The sequence below is a fragment of the Phytophthora cinnamomi genome (assembly GCF_018691715.1).
Source record: "Phytophthora cinnamomi strain GKB4 chromosome Unknown Contig68, whole genome shotgun sequence".
In the NCBI taxonomy this organism is placed as follows: Eukaryota; Oomycota; class Peronosporomycetes; order Peronosporales; family Peronosporaceae; genus Phytophthora; species Phytophthora cinnamomi.
In genome coordinates, this window is record NW_027151001.1 from 74,069 (window position 1) to 88,873 (window position 14,805).

At 52.7% G+C, this 14,805-nt stretch overlaps 10 protein-coding genes across 10 annotated transcripts; 4 read left to right on the plus strand and 6 right to left on the minus strand.

The window, feature by feature from the left end:
- Positions 1-892: 892 nt before the first annotated feature.
- Positions 893-2,802, plus strand: IUM83_07592 (Drug/Metabolite Transporter (DMT) Superfamily; the record flags this gene model as incomplete). Its single annotated transcript, XM_067931904.1, has 8 exons — positions 893-973; positions 1,307-1,369; positions 1,437-1,511; positions 1,603-1,715; positions 1,795-1,872; positions 1,940-1,977; positions 2,120-2,205; positions 2,422-2,802. 8 exons carry the CDS (start codon positions 893-895, stop codon positions 2,800-2,802), a joined length of 915 nt encoding a protein of 304 aa, XP_067786412.1.
- Positions 2,803-3,150: 348 nt separating this feature from the next.
- IUM83_07593 (Drug/Metabolite Transporter (DMT) Superfamily) lies at positions 3,151-4,169 on the plus strand (the record flags this gene model as incomplete). Its single annotated transcript, XM_067931905.1, has 2 exons — positions 3,151-4,041; positions 4,116-4,169. The coding sequence occupies 2 exons, from the start codon at positions 3,151-3,153 to the stop codon at positions 4,167-4,169; spliced, it is 945 nt and encodes a 314-aa protein (XP_067786479.1).
- A 109-nt stretch (positions 4,170-4,278) lies between these two features.
- IUM83_07594 (uroporphyrinogen decarboxylase) lies at positions 4,279-5,592 on the minus strand (the record flags this gene model as incomplete). The annotated part of the gene is made up of 2 exons (XM_067931906.1): positions 4,279-5,251; positions 5,333-5,592. The coding sequence occupies 2 exons, from the start codon at positions 5,590-5,592 to the stop codon at positions 4,279-4,281; spliced, it is 1,233 nt and encodes a 410-aa protein (XP_067786388.1).
- Positions 5,593-6,100: 508 nt separating this feature from the next.
- IUM83_07595 (Microsomal Glutathione S-transferase) lies at positions 6,101-6,750 on the minus strand (the record flags this gene model as incomplete). The annotated part of the gene is made up of 4 exons (XM_067931907.1): positions 6,101-6,171; positions 6,244-6,359; positions 6,437-6,549; positions 6,619-6,750. 4 exons carry the CDS (start codon positions 6,748-6,750, stop codon positions 6,101-6,103), a joined length of 432 nt encoding a protein of 143 aa, XP_067786476.1.
- A 570-nt stretch (positions 6,751-7,320) lies between these two features.
- On the minus strand, positions 7,321-7,770 carry IUM83_07596 (Zn-dependent hydrolases of the beta-lactamase; the record flags this gene model as incomplete). Its single annotated transcript, XM_067931908.1, has 1 exon — positions 7,321-7,770. One exon carries the CDS (start codon positions 7,768-7,770, stop codon positions 7,321-7,323), a length of 450 nt encoding a protein of 149 aa, XP_067786477.1.
- Positions 7,771-7,858: 88 nt separating this feature from the next.
- IUM83_07597 (Zn-dependent hydrolases of the beta-lactamase) lies at positions 7,859-8,113 on the minus strand (the record flags this gene model as incomplete). Its single annotated transcript, XM_067931909.1, has 1 exon — positions 7,859-8,113. One exon carries the CDS (start codon positions 8,111-8,113, stop codon positions 7,859-7,861), a length of 255 nt encoding a protein of 84 aa, XP_067786340.1.
- An 842-nt stretch (positions 8,114-8,955) lies between these two features.
- Positions 8,956-9,622, plus strand: IUM83_07598 (Microsomal Glutathione S-transferase; the record flags this gene model as incomplete). The annotated part of the gene is made up of 4 exons (XM_067931910.1): positions 8,956-9,093; positions 9,157-9,269; positions 9,366-9,481; positions 9,552-9,622. 4 exons carry the CDS (start codon positions 8,956-8,958, stop codon positions 9,620-9,622), a joined length of 438 nt encoding a protein of 145 aa, XP_067786379.1.
- A 528-nt stretch (positions 9,623-10,150) lies between these two features.
- Positions 10,151-10,757, minus strand: IUM83_07599 (Microsomal Glutathione S-transferase; the record flags this gene model as incomplete). Its single annotated transcript, XM_067931911.1, has 3 exons — positions 10,151-10,221; positions 10,309-10,424; positions 10,501-10,757. The coding sequence occupies 3 exons, from the start codon at positions 10,755-10,757 to the stop codon at positions 10,151-10,153; spliced, it is 444 nt and encodes a 147-aa protein (XP_067786480.1).
- Positions 10,758-11,702: 945 nt separating this feature from the next.
- IUM83_07600 (Plasma membrane protein) lies at positions 11,703-13,715 on the plus strand (the record flags this gene model as incomplete). Its single annotated transcript, XM_067931912.1, has 12 exons — positions 11,703-11,710; positions 11,790-11,862; positions 11,949-11,978; positions 12,039-12,140; positions 12,205-12,408; positions 12,473-12,623; positions 12,698-12,771; positions 12,833-12,883; positions 12,954-13,086; positions 13,163-13,253; positions 13,311-13,401; positions 13,482-13,715. 12 exons carry the CDS (start codon positions 11,703-11,705, stop codon positions 13,713-13,715), a joined length of 1,242 nt encoding a protein of 413 aa, XP_067786373.1.
- A 583-nt stretch (positions 13,716-14,298) lies between these two features.
- On the minus strand, positions 14,299-14,801 carry IUM83_07601 (Mitochondrial Tricarboxylate Carrier (MTC) Family; the record flags this gene model as incomplete). Its single annotated transcript, XM_067931913.1, has 3 exons — positions 14,299-14,459; positions 14,542-14,631; positions 14,705-14,801. 3 exons carry the CDS (start codon positions 14,799-14,801, stop codon positions 14,299-14,301), a joined length of 348 nt encoding a protein of 115 aa, XP_067786372.1.
- Between the last annotated feature and the right edge of the window lie 4 nt (positions 14,802-14,805).

Below are 14,805 nucleotides of genomic sequence, written 5' to 3' on the forward strand. Positions count from 1 at the left end.
TCTCCATTGTTGTTTTATAAACGGGAAGTTGTGGCTTATATAGTACACCGCAAAATTCCTGTTTCTCTTCTTGCGTTTCAATGGCTGGGAAGGGCGGGAAGTATTTCGATCCACAGCTTTTTCATGGCGCAACCCGTTGTAGCTCCCAATCTACTGTAGTAGGCGACACCACCAAGAATATCCGTAAGCTTGCAGCTACATAGCAACAAACGGGCCTAGCTCGACTTATGATTAAGGCCATTCGACTTACTTGTCAACTTTTAGTTCGTTATCGATCTGCATGTTGTTGCAGCACGGTGTGCCATCGTACCAATATATGCATGCATCCTATCCAGGCAATAATTTGGTTGGAAGATACAGAAGCATTTGCGGTTTCGACTCCGTAGTTGTCGCATGCTTTCGAAAACTAAGTTGCAGCTTGGGTGAATTACGAAAACAAATGGGTTGGCCACCCGCAATTCGCAGTTTTGCATTGGTAATTCGTTGCCGTTCTGGTAGTTCGCCCTTCAAATCACTATACTGTTATTCACGCACAGTACGGTGTCTCCTCCAAAATGGCCATTTTCGTCGCTCCATATTGTTGCAATAAAAACTGAACCCTCTATTTTATACATTCTGATAGATATATAAATTATAAAGTATTATTTTGATTTTTCGCTAATTATAGCAAGAATATTTCTAATTCTAATGTAAACAATTTTCTTTAAAATACTAATGTATTATTGGTTGGACATCTCTAATTTCACATTGAGAAATTGTCAATTAGTAATTCAGAAACATGCGACAAGTACGGCCCTGATTGGCCCAATTCCGTTTCTAATAGAATCAGACGGAGCCCGAGCCAAAGCGCAAGTCGAGGGGAGAGCTCGTCCGCCTCGCGTCGAGCAGCGCCATGACGTTCAGCACGCCGCCCTTCATCCACCTGGGCATCGACGCTAGAACCGGCAAGTCCTACCACATCTGCTCGCGCAAGGTGCGTCCATGCCCGCTGGAAATACGGCGAGGATCCGATCCTAGTGGCAAAAAGAGCTCTTCAACTGGCAGTCGGCAAATTATTTTACATGCGTCCTAATTGCTACTCTTGCCCTTGGTGAGTAGTCATTATTGTCTTTCGGGGCCATTTTGCTGCTGCTGGTGGCCATGTCGTCCGAGAGGTTCCTGTTCAAGGTCATGGTGGACCGGATGGAGTCGTACAGGTGTGCAGACTTCCAGCTTGCTCGTTGGATACGGGGCCGGAGTGATCGAGATAGACGCAATAGATGTGCTGACTCCAGGCTGTGGTGTGGCTAGATACTTTTTGTGCCAGCTCATGACGTTCCTGTACATCCCTCCGATGTTTTGCATCGTCAGCTACAAGGCGACGCATGATGTATGTTTCGGTGGAGCTTATTGTAAGGTGAAAGCAGGTGGATTCTGAAACGTGGCTGTGCTGTCAGGATCTTGTGGAAGACGACGGCATGGAGTTCCCTAAGTTTCACTTTTTCGTCATGGGGCTGCTGGACCTCCTTCACGTGAGCTTTCGAAGCCTGGTGACACTAGATTCGGAAACACATCAGTATTCACGGATTCTGTGTTCTGTACGCGGCTCGATGTGAATCGTAGGGGTTGATGCTATTCATTGCAGGAGGCAGGACAGATCCAACACAGACACTTTTGTTCATGCAAGCTTCTATCCCCATATCAGCTTGCATGTCGGCGCTAGTTTTTGGTGTCAGGTACGAACGCTTTGATTCAAACTAAAGTTGCGTGGAGCAGCCGATGGTGATGCCTTTTATGCTGGGTTTTGCCGGATAGATATACACGTCCCCAAGTTATCGGCATGCTAATTATCACGGGCGGCCTCATCCTATCGTTGATACCTTGTGTTGAAGAGTACGTTCATAGGATTGCAATTTCGGTTTGTATTCTCGCTGACATTCTTTGTCGAAATAGCATCCAGGGCAAAGATTTCGACGACAGAGAAATTGGATGGAACAGGTACGAGCTACAATTCACTTTGCATAGTCGAGAATGCTGACAATTTTTGTGTTGCAAATGTCTAGTGTGTTCTATCTTCTGGCGGCAATCCCGGGTTCAGTGTCAATGCTTTACAAGGAACGCGTTATTCGTGACCAGCCAGTGGATATGTCGTACCTCAACGCGTGGGTTTCAGTCAATCAGTTTATAGCCGGACTGCTAGCAGCACCCCTCATCTTTGACGCCGAGGTACGAAGCTTCTCACTATCGCGTGTACAGATCGAGTCGCCAGCACATTGATATTTTTATTATGTTGTTTAGTTTCTACATCTCGACCAAAAAACAAGCGGATTAATGTGCCTGATTCAAGGAGAAAGCGAGATTTCTACGGATCACTGCTACGTAAGTGAAGGTTGTGATCATTCGCGCAGCTCCATGTTCTTACGTGCGTGTGTGCATTTCCAGTTGGGGCTTCCAATCCTCGTTCTCTACGTTTTCAGCAATATCGTCGTGAATGTGCTGCTACTTCAGCTCATCCGGCTCACCAGCGTCTCCACAATGTACGGATGCACGCTTGTGGGCTTTTTGACTTCGTTCGTGGTATTGGCGTGGTATCAAGTCGACCCCGACAATTTTGGCATCATCAACCTCCACGATGGTCTGCGGAACTGGATTCCACCGTCAGTATTCGTGGACGTATTTGCATTCCTGATCATCTTTGCCGGTAAGGTGCTCTATCAGTGGGACCCAGATCCGGAGGTAGCAGCTACGACCTTGTCAGCAGAGGATAAGGAGGCTATGTCGCTGCTCGATGGAGAGGATGACTATGGACTGCGATACACGTAATACATTTCAGCACATAATACCGGAAACAGCAAAAGTTATCATCAAGCGCAGGAAGCAGTTCGACCGTATGTACATTTTCAGCTCGCGAGGCTCCTGGATGAAATGAAATCCCTGGCTGCTAGCTGTATACGGCCAGCTCCGGGTATGTTCCTTATCTTACTCCTGTTTGTTAATGTGTAGAGCTTGCTAAACGGTGGAGTCACATGTTTGCTGCAAGCGCAGCATTCTTGACGAAGCAAATTGCCGCCTCTTCGCTTCTTTCCAATTCAGTTCTCGCCACTTCGACCAGGCCGTTGACTAACCGCCCAGTTTGAAAACTCCTCGTCACTTTGAAACACCACAGTGGAGATGTCGGTATCGCTGAAGCAAACGACGGCTTCGCGCCTCGCCAAGACTAAGAAGCCGTTGTCAGAGATGCATCAGCTGCAACGCGCCGTGAAGGAGTTGCAGCGTGAGGCGGCTGATCAGTTGGTCCTGGAGGTGGAGTCTCAAGCCACATTCGAGTTTCTGACATCGCAAATCCGGGCGCTGCGCAGTGCCTTTGATACGCTTTCAGACGTGCTGATGGCTGAAGTGGACGGCCTGCGCAAGGAAATGACGCGGAAACTTGGGGATCTCGATGCAGAAGTGGTGCGCCAAGGAGAAATGCACAAGGCTACTCACACCGAGGTAATGCAACTAAAGCGGACGATGGAGATATGGGGTCTCAAGGAGCGAGACTGGGCAAAAGATAACGAGATTCTCAAGGCCTCACACAGCCACAATATTGAGTGGATGCAGCAACTGCAGCGGGATGTAATGGACGTGAAGGACAAGCTTCACGAAGTGAAAAGCGATACAGGCAGTCGCATTTCGGAAATTTGTGAGGAGGCGAATAGCTTGCGCGGAAATTGGCAGAAGCACGTCGACGACATGCTAGACCGGTTGCAGGATTTCGACACGGCTGCTCAGAGGCAAGCTTCAGAAGCTCGCGCACAGGCGCAACAGCGAGCGGATGACCTGGAACTCATGGAGCAAGCACTGAGTACAGTTCAAAAGCAGCAAATGCAGGTACGCTCCGGGCTCGAAGAGCAAACTCAAAGCGTGTCATCGCAGATCGCATTGCTGGTGAAAAAAAGCGAGATTGTAGAGGCTGAAGCGAACAACCAGAGAATAGCGCTTGAGCAGCTACGTGCCAAGAATGCGGTGCTGGAGAAGGAGCAAAGGCGAAGGATGGACAATATCGGCAAGATGTTCACGGTAATTACAATCAGGATTTGGGCAACTTAACTATACCAACTAACGCCACATGATGCTGTACATGTACGCGTTAGATTTTTGCAGATGCGCTCAACATTTCGCCGACAATGCTTGCAGCAGCTAGTTGATTGTTTGTTAATTCGGAGCAGTTAAAGACAACGCTATACCTTTCAGGAATGCCTCCTGCGTGCACCCCTCGTTTCTATTCCAATACAAGCCCAACCTGACGGGCGGCGCCTAACGCGAATTCATCTCGAGCGAGATCTGCTGCACGGCCTTGATGAAGGCGTCCACGTGCGCTGGCTCCATATCCGGGAAGCAGCCGTGGCCAAGGTTGGCCACGTACTTCTGCGTGCCGAAGCGCTTGAGCATCTTCTTGACCTCGTCATAGATAATGTCCGTCGACGCGTAAATGACGCTCGAGTCCATGTTGCCCTGCAGCGAGACGCGGCCGCGAGCAAGCTGACGCACCTCGACAGGGTCGGACTGCCAGTCCAGACCGATGCAGTCGTACTTGGTGGCGACGAGCTTCTCGTAGGCGTACTGCGTGCCCTTGCAGAAGCACACCATCGGGGTCTCGGGGGTCTCCGCCTTGACACGGTCCGCGATCTGCACCAGGTAGGGGAACACAAACTCGTAGAAGTGGTCCTGGGTCAGCACCTCAGCGCCCACGGTCTCAAAGACCTGCAGCGCTTGGGCACCGGCGCGCTGCTGCGCCAGCAGGAAGTTGACGCACACGTCGGTGATGCCCTGCAGCAGCTTGTGGGCCGCCTTGGGGTGCTGGTACAGGAAGGTCTTGAGCAGCGCCTTGGTGCGGCTGCCGCTGCCCTCGATCATGTAGCACATGAGCGTGAGCGGGGCGCCCACGAAGCCGATGAGCGGCACCTCGCCGTTGATCTTCTGGCGCGCCAGGTTGAGCGCGTCCAGCATGTAGCCCAGCGTGTCCTCAATGTTGGGGTTCAGGTCGAGCTTGTCGATGTCCTCGGGCGTGCGGATGGGCTGCGGCAGCACGGGGCCCACCTTGGGCACCATCTTGACCTCCATGCCCATGGCCTGCGAGATCACCAGAATGTCCGAGAAGATGATCACGGCGTCCATGTGGTAGCGGCGCAGCGGCTGCAGACTCACTTCCACCGCCAGCTCGGGCACGCCGCACATGGTGAAGAAGTTGTAGCCCATGTCACGCAGCTCGCGGAACTCCGGCAGGTGGCTGTCCATACATACAAAAGAGGGCAATAACGTTAAGATTCCCGGTCCATTGGGGGCCGCAGACGGCTCATAAGGTGCTCACCGTCCGGCCTGACGCATGCACCACACGGGCACGCGCTCCGTGCGGTCGCCGCGCAGCGCACGCAGCAGCAGGTCGTTCTTGAGCTTGGGCAGCTGGTCCAGCGGCACGCGCTCGAGCGGCGTGCGCGTCTTGGGGAAGGGCAGCGCCTTGCAGGGCTTCGAGCACTTCTTGCTCTTCTTCTGCTGGCGCTGGACGATGAAGGCGGCGGCTGCGGCGGCCGAGAGCGCCACGGCCAGCGATGTGGCGGTCACTTCGCCCATGGCGGGTGAGGAGGAGGGGGAGGAAGAGCGAGAGTTGCGGTGGTCTGGCGCTAAAGGCGCGGATCGACGAGTGCGAGTGCGACGGGATGTGGAAGCTGGGGCGCAGACAGACCCGGCATGATATAATTAGTGGACGGACGCCATTGGCTGGAGGAGACGTGCGCTTTTCGGCGAATGAGCGCGCTGATATTACGCAACATTGCGCTAAGTTGCACTGGCCACTTCAACTTCGCGCTGGTGGTGCTGCACTTTGACAGGATGGTGCCGCGTGGAGTGACGGGAGCTGGCTGGCTTTTAACAGCAAAGGTGTTTGCCCGTCCGAGCAAGTTTGTAAGTGGAGAGTTTGCTTTGGTGGTCGCTTTATCTTTTCGTGTTTTCGTTGTACTGTAGGGGTTGGAATGGCTAACTGAGCTTCTGTGCTGCATATCCCTGTTTGTGCTGAGGTTTGTCCGTATCACCACTTTCTTTTGACGCAACAGCGTCCTTAACCCAACGTTTCCGCGGTCGATTACAGAAGCCCCAGGATGCGCAGACTCGCCTCGACGCTCAGGCCAACGCTCACAAGCAGACCGAGGTAGCCTTCATCGCACAAGCACCAAAGGTTAGAGGCTATTACCGCCAGACGAAATACCGAGCAGCAGCAGCACTTACCAAAGCTGCCCTGCAGTCGCTTCTTCGGGTCGCCCGACGAGTAGCCGCGCATGTAGACGATAAACCCGAGAACGCGCACCAGTCCGGCGATCGCGGCAATCTGGGGACGGTAGACTCTGCAGAGCAACGGAAGCGCAACAGCGTAAGCCTTTTGTCGATCCTCATTCCAACTGCCAGTGCAGCAACAACGTACGCTGAGGTGAACAACAGAGCCAGGAAAAGCGGGATGTTCTCCATGATGTTCTGGTGGCCGCGCTGCACGCAGTTGAAGGCCTTGGCGTTCTTGTCGCTCTGCTCCGCGTACATCTGCAGCACAATAGCGAGGCGGCTCAGTACAGTATTGCATCGTCTTCATAGTTACACAGTGCGTCTCACCTGCGGATACGCGATGCCGTAGAGCTTGCGAGCCTTGCCCACCTTCATCCCGGCCCACATGTTCACGAACGCCAGCAGCACCACGAGAAGCGGCACGTAGCCGTGTCCGGGCTGCAGCTCAATGCTGGACATGTTGCTTGGGGCTTGCCGGTGCTTGAACAGTCGAATCGCGTTGTGACGTGTCCGCCGTTGGATCGGGAGCTCTTCGTCGTATTTAAGGCGGCCGATTACGGGATCAAAAGTGTGGTAACGGGTGATGTGTGAAGCTCCAAGGCTTGGAGACCAAGCTGGTGCTTGACTTACATCGTCATTCTATGAAGAAGCTTTCCAGCACACGGTGTACTGCAGCGCCATGTGTCTGTTGTGGTTATGGCAAGACGGAGGTGCCACAATCGCTGCTGGCCCGAAACAACATCATTCCTCCGCTTGGTGCAGCAACATTCTTCAGCGAGTTTGCAAAATAGTCATCGACGATGGTTTGTCCTACAGCACTGCTAGCGCTGTCTACCTTCGATGTTCATGAAAACAATGCACACGTCCTTTACGTCGAAAAAATGTTTTAATCGTGCATCAAAGTGCACCACCACGTGACCACTACAGAAACTATGAACACGAATGCAAATACGAATACAATGCCAACCTAGCAACCAGTAGATCCGGGTCGAAGGCTAGGCTTCTCATCCCCGCTCCCAAGAGATCACCTTACACAATGACCGTCTTGACACCAGGGACAACCCAGACGACCTTGTTCTTGACAACCGCATCCGCAGCGAGCTCGGCTCGGACGTCTTCGACGGACTCCTTGAAGTGCTTCCACGACTCGAAGTGTAGCGGCACCATCTTCTCCGCGCCAATGTCGTGGGTCAGCTGAGCTCCTTGCGCGCCATCCATCGTGATCTGGACAGGGCCCGTCGGCAGCGGAGCAATGGCCTTGCCGAGGTTCATGAGCGCCACAACAACGTGGTATCTCTTCGGGAGCTCGCTCGCCAGCTCCGGAATGTGCACCGTGTCACCCGACACGTACACAACATTCGGCAGGCCGTCTGTCTCGTTCGCACCAAACGAGGGCGACTCGAGCACGAACCCCGTGCACTCCCCTCCAGGAAGATGCTGTGTGGGCGTTCCAGTGATTTTGAACTGCTTGCCGTTCAGCGTTATCGTAGTGGAGCGAGGCCACGAACACCAGGGCGGGGGGCGAGGTTCTTGGCGCCGTCCAGGGTGGTGAAGACGTGTCGCCCATTCAGCATTGTGCGGCCTGATGCGTCCAAGTTGTCAACGTGGTCTTCGTGGGGATAGCGTCGGTGACAGGCAAGTCCTCGAGTCCAAGCGCAGGGTCGTCGGTTTTCGTGAGCACAACTCCGTCGCGTTGGTCGAAGTCGCCATGTTTGCCGAAGGCTGGGTCGATCAAGAAGTTAACGTCATCAATTGACAGGATGGCCGTAGCTGTACTGATGTGCGTAATGCTGACGGTGGACTTGAAAGATGAAGACTTCATGGTCGAGGGGCTTGAGTAAAAGGCTTGTTGGTCCCAGAGAGAATTGCCGAATGAAGTGAGAGCACCGATGCGAATAAAATTCATGGAACCACGCGGTCGCAATCGTCGGTGGTCATCAAGCAGACAGAATGGCGGCCACTTCATTTTGGCGATGGCTTGCTTGAAGTGCCCGACCAATACTATCGGACTGTTGGTATCGGACCGATAGCTACCATATAGCTCGGTATCGCATTCAAATCACGCGAATACCGCACTGTCATCGATGACAAATTGCGGCCTTCCTTCACGTAAGTAAGTTGGCAATGGATCAGTTGAACGGTGACCTACGAAGCCTGAGCAAAGCCTCTCAGCCAAAGTTAGGCTGTATCCATACCACAAGCGATGAACAAATTTCCCAGTCCACTTGTCCTTCAAGAGACACCACCGTAGGAGTTGTGTGTGTATTCACGAGGTTCAGTCTACAGCGACCTATTGGGTTATCCGAAGACTGTGCGGCGGAATAGAGCTGATAAACTCGCCCAGGGGGAGTACGCTCGTCGAGGTGTGTACACAGCCCGCCAAAAAGATCGAACCATTTTACCTCATCGGGTATAATAAATAAGCGTGCTGAGTCTTCCTGAAGGGCCAGGCCGATTGAGATGCACCACGTGTGCCGCAGTCGAAATCACCGCAGAGAATGACTGTGCACTTGTTGACTTTAGCGTGCATACGAAGGTGAAACTAGAGGCACAGATAACGCAATCGCTCTTGGGATTGATCTTAGGATCGGAAGCAGGAGTTGGAACTGTACATATAGTTCACTTTCCAATTCTCTCACCCCAGCACAAAACCCCACAACAACGATGACCGCTATCCAACTGGAAGTGCAATCTGCTCATGGCTTCGTTCCACTCCTAGTGGTGCTACTGATGCTCGTCATATTTTGGGCTGGTATCAAAGTGGGCAAGGCTCGCGAACTTTACGGTGTGAATTACCCGCAGGTAATGCCCCAGTCAATACTGCTTAACCAGCGTCCGCGCAGAACTGAGGTTTTATTTGTGAAGATGTACGCGGAGCAGAGCAATAGGTACGCCAAGGCCTTCAACTGCTTGCAGCGCGGACACCAAAACAACTTGGAGCAAACCCCGATTTTCCTTGCTCTGCTCTTCACGTCTTCGTACGTTCAGTAGGAACTTTTTCAACAAAGTTTGCCTCTAAAACCTTTTTTCGCAACGAAATACTCATCCGATAGCATTCTTCTCACTGTTTTCAGGGTCTACCGTCCCCAGATTGTTGTAATTGCAGGACTGGTGCGTGTGCTCGGATTTATCGTCTACATGCGTGGCTACTCGTCGGGCGACCCGAAGAAGCGACTTCAGGGTCTTTTCGGTACCGATACTTGCTTTCTTTTTATCTATTGTACGTGTTCCCTAGCCTAATTTGCTTCGGTTTTGTATAGGACTGGTTGCTCTCCTCGTCAACGCAGGACTGACTGTTGAAGTGGGCTTGCGTATGGTCGGGGGCCTGTAGTTTTGATAGCACAACCTTTGTCTTGAACGGGGTCAACAAAACCACAGTAGTGCTACCAGTACTTACAACAACGAAATATGCTCACTGTTGTTTTCATTTTCTCATTTACAACATCAAGTATTTTCACATGCATCCAGTAACGCGCGAACCCTGGAGTCTTCTATCGTGTGGTGGGTGACCCATTTTCGCCGATCAACCTTGTCCACCTCCAGGATCCGCGCCATTCATTCTTACATATTGTTGTTGGCAATTTCAGCAGCAGCTTCATGTCGTTGCTACTCTGCCTCGCAGCACTTTCCCTCGGATACTCGCGATACCACCGGCGCTGATTGCAACACTTCACGTACGTTCGCCTCACCTTACCCCTTGAATTGGAGGCATCATGAGCGTGCTCACCGGTCCGTTCCTTCTTGTGATACTTCTCTCTTCTTCACTCTTCTCCTCGTTCTTCATCTCTCGTATTTTATTGCCGTCTGGCTCATCATCATTTTCACCAAATTGTTGTTCTTGTTCAGGAACAAGCAGCCACTACAGGTGGCCCAGCAGGCGCAGAGCAGCTTCCAATGATAGTCCTAACATAACTAGCGTTCCGAGATGGCCTGCAAGGATGCAACGAAGAAAAGAAGCAGCATTAGCAATGAAGATCATAAATGGCAGTGCAGAGCTAACTAAAATGGAGAACGCACCAAAATTGCCTTTTCTCCTTTTCCCAGGATCGCCGGTTGAGTACCCCTTGACGTACATGACGAAACCAGCGATGCGGATGAACCCGGCTGCTGCTGCGACTTTGGGGCGGTAGATCCTGCAAACCCAACGAACGCTCTGTCAGATTAACGATAGAGACTACATAGTACACTCTGCAAGCTATTGCCACGTACGAGGAGGTGGCAAGCATGGCGTAGAAGAGCGGGAGGTTCTCCAGGACGTTCTGGTGCGCGCGCTGCACGCAGTTGAACTCGTTGGCATTCTTGTCCTTCTTCTCGGCGTACATCTGCGGGTACGGCACGTTGAACTGCTTGCGCGCCATGCCGACGCGGAAGCCGGCCCACTTGCTGACGAGGCCGGCGCCAATGACTACAAGCGGGATGTAGCCATGCGCCGGCTGGAGCGAGACTCGCACTGCCGACACCGACATATACAGTGGCGGGGTTGGGGCGCTTGGGATTCCTGTGCTGGGGAATGGAGGTGCTTGGGCGGTCGGAGGCGAATTCCGTAGTGACCGGCACGTCGCGCATTGCTCGAGTCACCGATGGGGCAGCGCCGCGCGCAGCATGTTCTTCGTTTTTTTGCATTCTCGTTTTCCTTATCTTTGTTTAACGGCGAGGAGGTACCGTCGACCTTCATCTCGGAGGCCGCATGGTGCTGTTCTGCGGCGAGGGCGCGGATGTAGCCGAGGGGGACGGCGCTGATTTTCGCAGCGGTCTGTTTCGTTGAGCGCGGCAGACGAGCCCGAGGAAAAGATACGAGGAGGAGACCGTCAAATATTGGGCCCGTTTCAACGCGGGCTGATTTTTGGCGTCGGTCCCCGACTCGATGCGACCGGCAGCGTCGAGGGCCTCGACTCGAGGTGCGTGCGTGCTCGGCGTTTCGGCGAGTAGAACGCGGCGCCGAGAAATTGCATGCGCGCCGAGCTCCTGCTCGGAGACGACCGTCTCAAAGCTGATACCGGTAATGTTGAAGTGGCCCGGGCGAAGGGGCGCCGAAGGTTCGTCCTTCGTGTCTTTCGTCGGGCCGGCACCAGCAGGCAGCGACACTTTCGTGCAATTGAATTGGGCCGCGATCGACCACTGCGTCATGGGCCTCCCGACAACGCGTTGTGGGCGCGTGGCTACAGGGCCTGGACGGCCGAGCTTGTGGTTGAAGCCCTTGCTTTGGTGGTTGCCGCCAAGAAACACGCGGATCCCGGCGATGGGGTGCATCGCAGACTTCTGCTGCGGCTGCGGCGGACTTCAAGTGGTTATCCTAGAGGGACAACCTATTCTTATCCGCCCACTTCAACTTGGAGGTCGTTTCGGCCGTTCTTGGAGGGGGAGGAGCTCGTCCTGCTTTGCGCAGCTGTGGTTGCTCCAGCCAGATCAGCATGGCAGCGTAAGTTGGTCTCTTTCAAATGACGAGAGCTTGCAGTATTGTTGACCTGGTTCGCGTTTGCTGCAATTTGATGACCAAGTGCGGCGGTCAAGAAGCTATCGCGGTACTGCTGCAACAACTGCGGAGGCGCAGACCTGTATCTCTACTGCTGGGTAGGTAATTGTGGTTGATCACGGTCTGGTTAGTTCCTCTTGCTTGAAGACCTGCTGACACGCTCCCGGGTTGCGATGGTGAGCAGAAGGGATGCCGGCACGTGCAAAACATCAAGGTGCGTCCATCGTTTTTCCCGGGGCGAGTGCACCAGGAGTGAAGCCAACTGTGTCTTCAGACTTTTTACGCAGAGACCAAGTCTATTCAGCAAGAACTGGAGATGCTGCGCGTCACGATCTACGAGCAGGAGATCCGATTCCGGGAGTACGAGCTGCAGCTGGTGCGTGGATTCTGGCGCGAGCTGTGTGTATTTGAGTGTTGTTGAGTTTTTGTATCCGTTGCAGAAAGAAAAGCACGAGGGCTTGGAATTTCTATTGGAGCAAATTAGACGGCTTCCCAGCTTCTATCCACCGCAATTGTCTGATGACCCCGCATCAATACCCTTGAGCCTGCCCTCGTGGTCAACTGTTGCCGCCAAAATGGTGTGGCAGCAATTCGATGGGGATCATGACGGCAGGTTGACCACTGAAGAACTTCGTCAACTCAAGGTAAGCTGAAGTATCTGAGCTTTCTTGAATGGGTGGAATGGTATGCTTACACTCATGACGTTAGGATCACTTGCGAACGAATCATGAAAATATTGACGACATTTTGCCGGACTATCCTGAACATCCTCTGACCGCTTGGCACTTGCTTCAACTATATGAGTGTGGAGAGCATGCCAAACTGTCAGATGATCTTCGTTCTCGTGGGATTTTATGCGGTAGGCTCCTGTTTGGCATCGTTGCTAACAAACGAGGGCACCATGGCTCAAGCATGCATATTGTCGATTTGTAGGATCATCGGAAGCATTGGCGCAGTCACTCGCGACCTCCGATACTGCTCTGTACCGTATCACAATGGAATCGCGGGTATCCAAAAGAATTTTGACTGTGGGGCGAAAGTCGGACATTCTAACCTTTTCGTGCGTAGCAACTGCAAAGGGAACGCGATAACTTCCAGAAGGAGGTGGATGAAAGTAAGGTAGGTTTGTCAGTCGGTGCCGAACTCGACAGCCTCGCATAGTTATCTAATAGTGTGCAATTCTTTCTAGAGGGCGAAGACGCGCTTGCGTGAAGTTTTTGCAGCCTCCAAGCAATCTCTCGAGGACCAAGCCCGCGATCTCATCAGACTACAGCAAAGAGAAGCTCACAGCGAGCTACAGCTTCGACTTGCCGACGAAAAAGGTCAAGCAGCGCTGACGGCTAAGCTCTCGTTTGCCGGGTCCTGACAACTTGTTGCTGTGGCATGTGCACCGAACAGCTGCAGTTGATGCAACAACCCTGTTGAAAGCGAAACGTGAGTTGTCGGCAGCTAAGCATGCGTTGTTGGATCTAAGGGCGCTTGTCGATGAGTACGTTTGCTGGTGCAAGCATAGTGTATGTATGAGCTGGTGCTCACAATTTTGCAGTCAAATATCGGAAAAGGAAAAATGGCAGCGATACTGCTGGGAGCTGGAGGAGCGACTGCACGAAGCTTCAAACGCAAGCTACGTCAAAGAGGTAAGCAGAGTTGCTGTTCAACATTAGACAAGTTAATTGCACACTGCTTACGTTGGTACTGATGTCGATGTCGACCAAAGCGTGATCTCTGGCGAACAAAGGACGCGAAAAAGGAGGAGAGCCGGAAGAACATGCTCTTATACATCGAGGCGCAGAAGGGCAAGCGCCATTTTGAGCGCCCCGCCGACCCTGCTCAAACTGAGAGTTCGAAGTGCGGGGTCTCTGCAGTCTCGGAGATGCCAGTACATGTATTGTCAGCAGACAGAGACAACAACAAAAGCATCACCAGCAACACCGGGCACCCTTCGAATTAGCTCAACCCAGAGCATACAGTGACGGTTGATGGGTCTCTAAACGGGCATCGCTCCATACAGAATCGGTTGAATGCTTTCATCTATCTTTACTGAAGATTTCAGCCATACATTCGTTGAACAAAACTACTGGTGCAGCTTAGGTTGCTCCCTCATCCAGAAAATGTTCGTGTCACAGCCCTCCTGCGCAGGGGGAGTATGAGAGGAGGGCTCTAATGCACTCCGGATATCGTCTAATCCTCGGGGGCGCCATCGAGTCACTTCAGGGCCACGAGCTCCTCCATGATCGAGGCAAAAAACAAATTGGCGTAACCCCAGGATAACCCATGCGTAACCCAAGTACGAAAAGGGTACACTCACTTCAACTTGCACAAAGCGCAACGTTGATCGACAACACGAAGATACGACCCCTGATTATTGCGCGTGTATTCAACGATAGAGCCGACGGGGCTTGCGGCCCATGCTTACTTACACGTCGGCAGAATTGGCCATCGGCACAATTTGGTCGAGCTTTCGAAGTGAACCGTGGGTAAGGATTCCAGGTACATGTTCCCTTCGGCCTTTTGAGATTGCTGAGGGTCCTCAATCAAATGCCCTTGTTGTAGATGAAGTGGCGAATGGGCTGTCCGTTACGATCCACCCGAGACCGGAACTCCTCTTCTACGCTGTCAGCCGAAATCGTGCCCATTTGCGGGAAGAGGGCGACAGCGCTTGGCATGGCGCCCCATAGGCACAACGTCAGCACAACTGTTTGGAGGAGGCAAAGACGCACATCAGACAATCAGGAGGATACTATCCAAGTACGTATGGTGAGGAAAAACGAACGTACCGAGTTCTGCAGCAAGCTTGGGGTATTTCGCCTTGGGCATGATGTTCGTCTTCTTCATGATCTCATACAGGTACGGCGGAAGAAGCAGAGCTGTTAACGATGCACACATAGACAATGAATTAGAATAGAGTAAAGCATTCAGCTGAATTAAGCTAGAACGTACTGGGCATAGGCAAAGCAACACGCGTCAGCGCCACCTGTCCAAGCGACTGGCGTCCAGCGGCAACAGAGCGACCGTGCACATCTCCGTGCTCATCCATGATG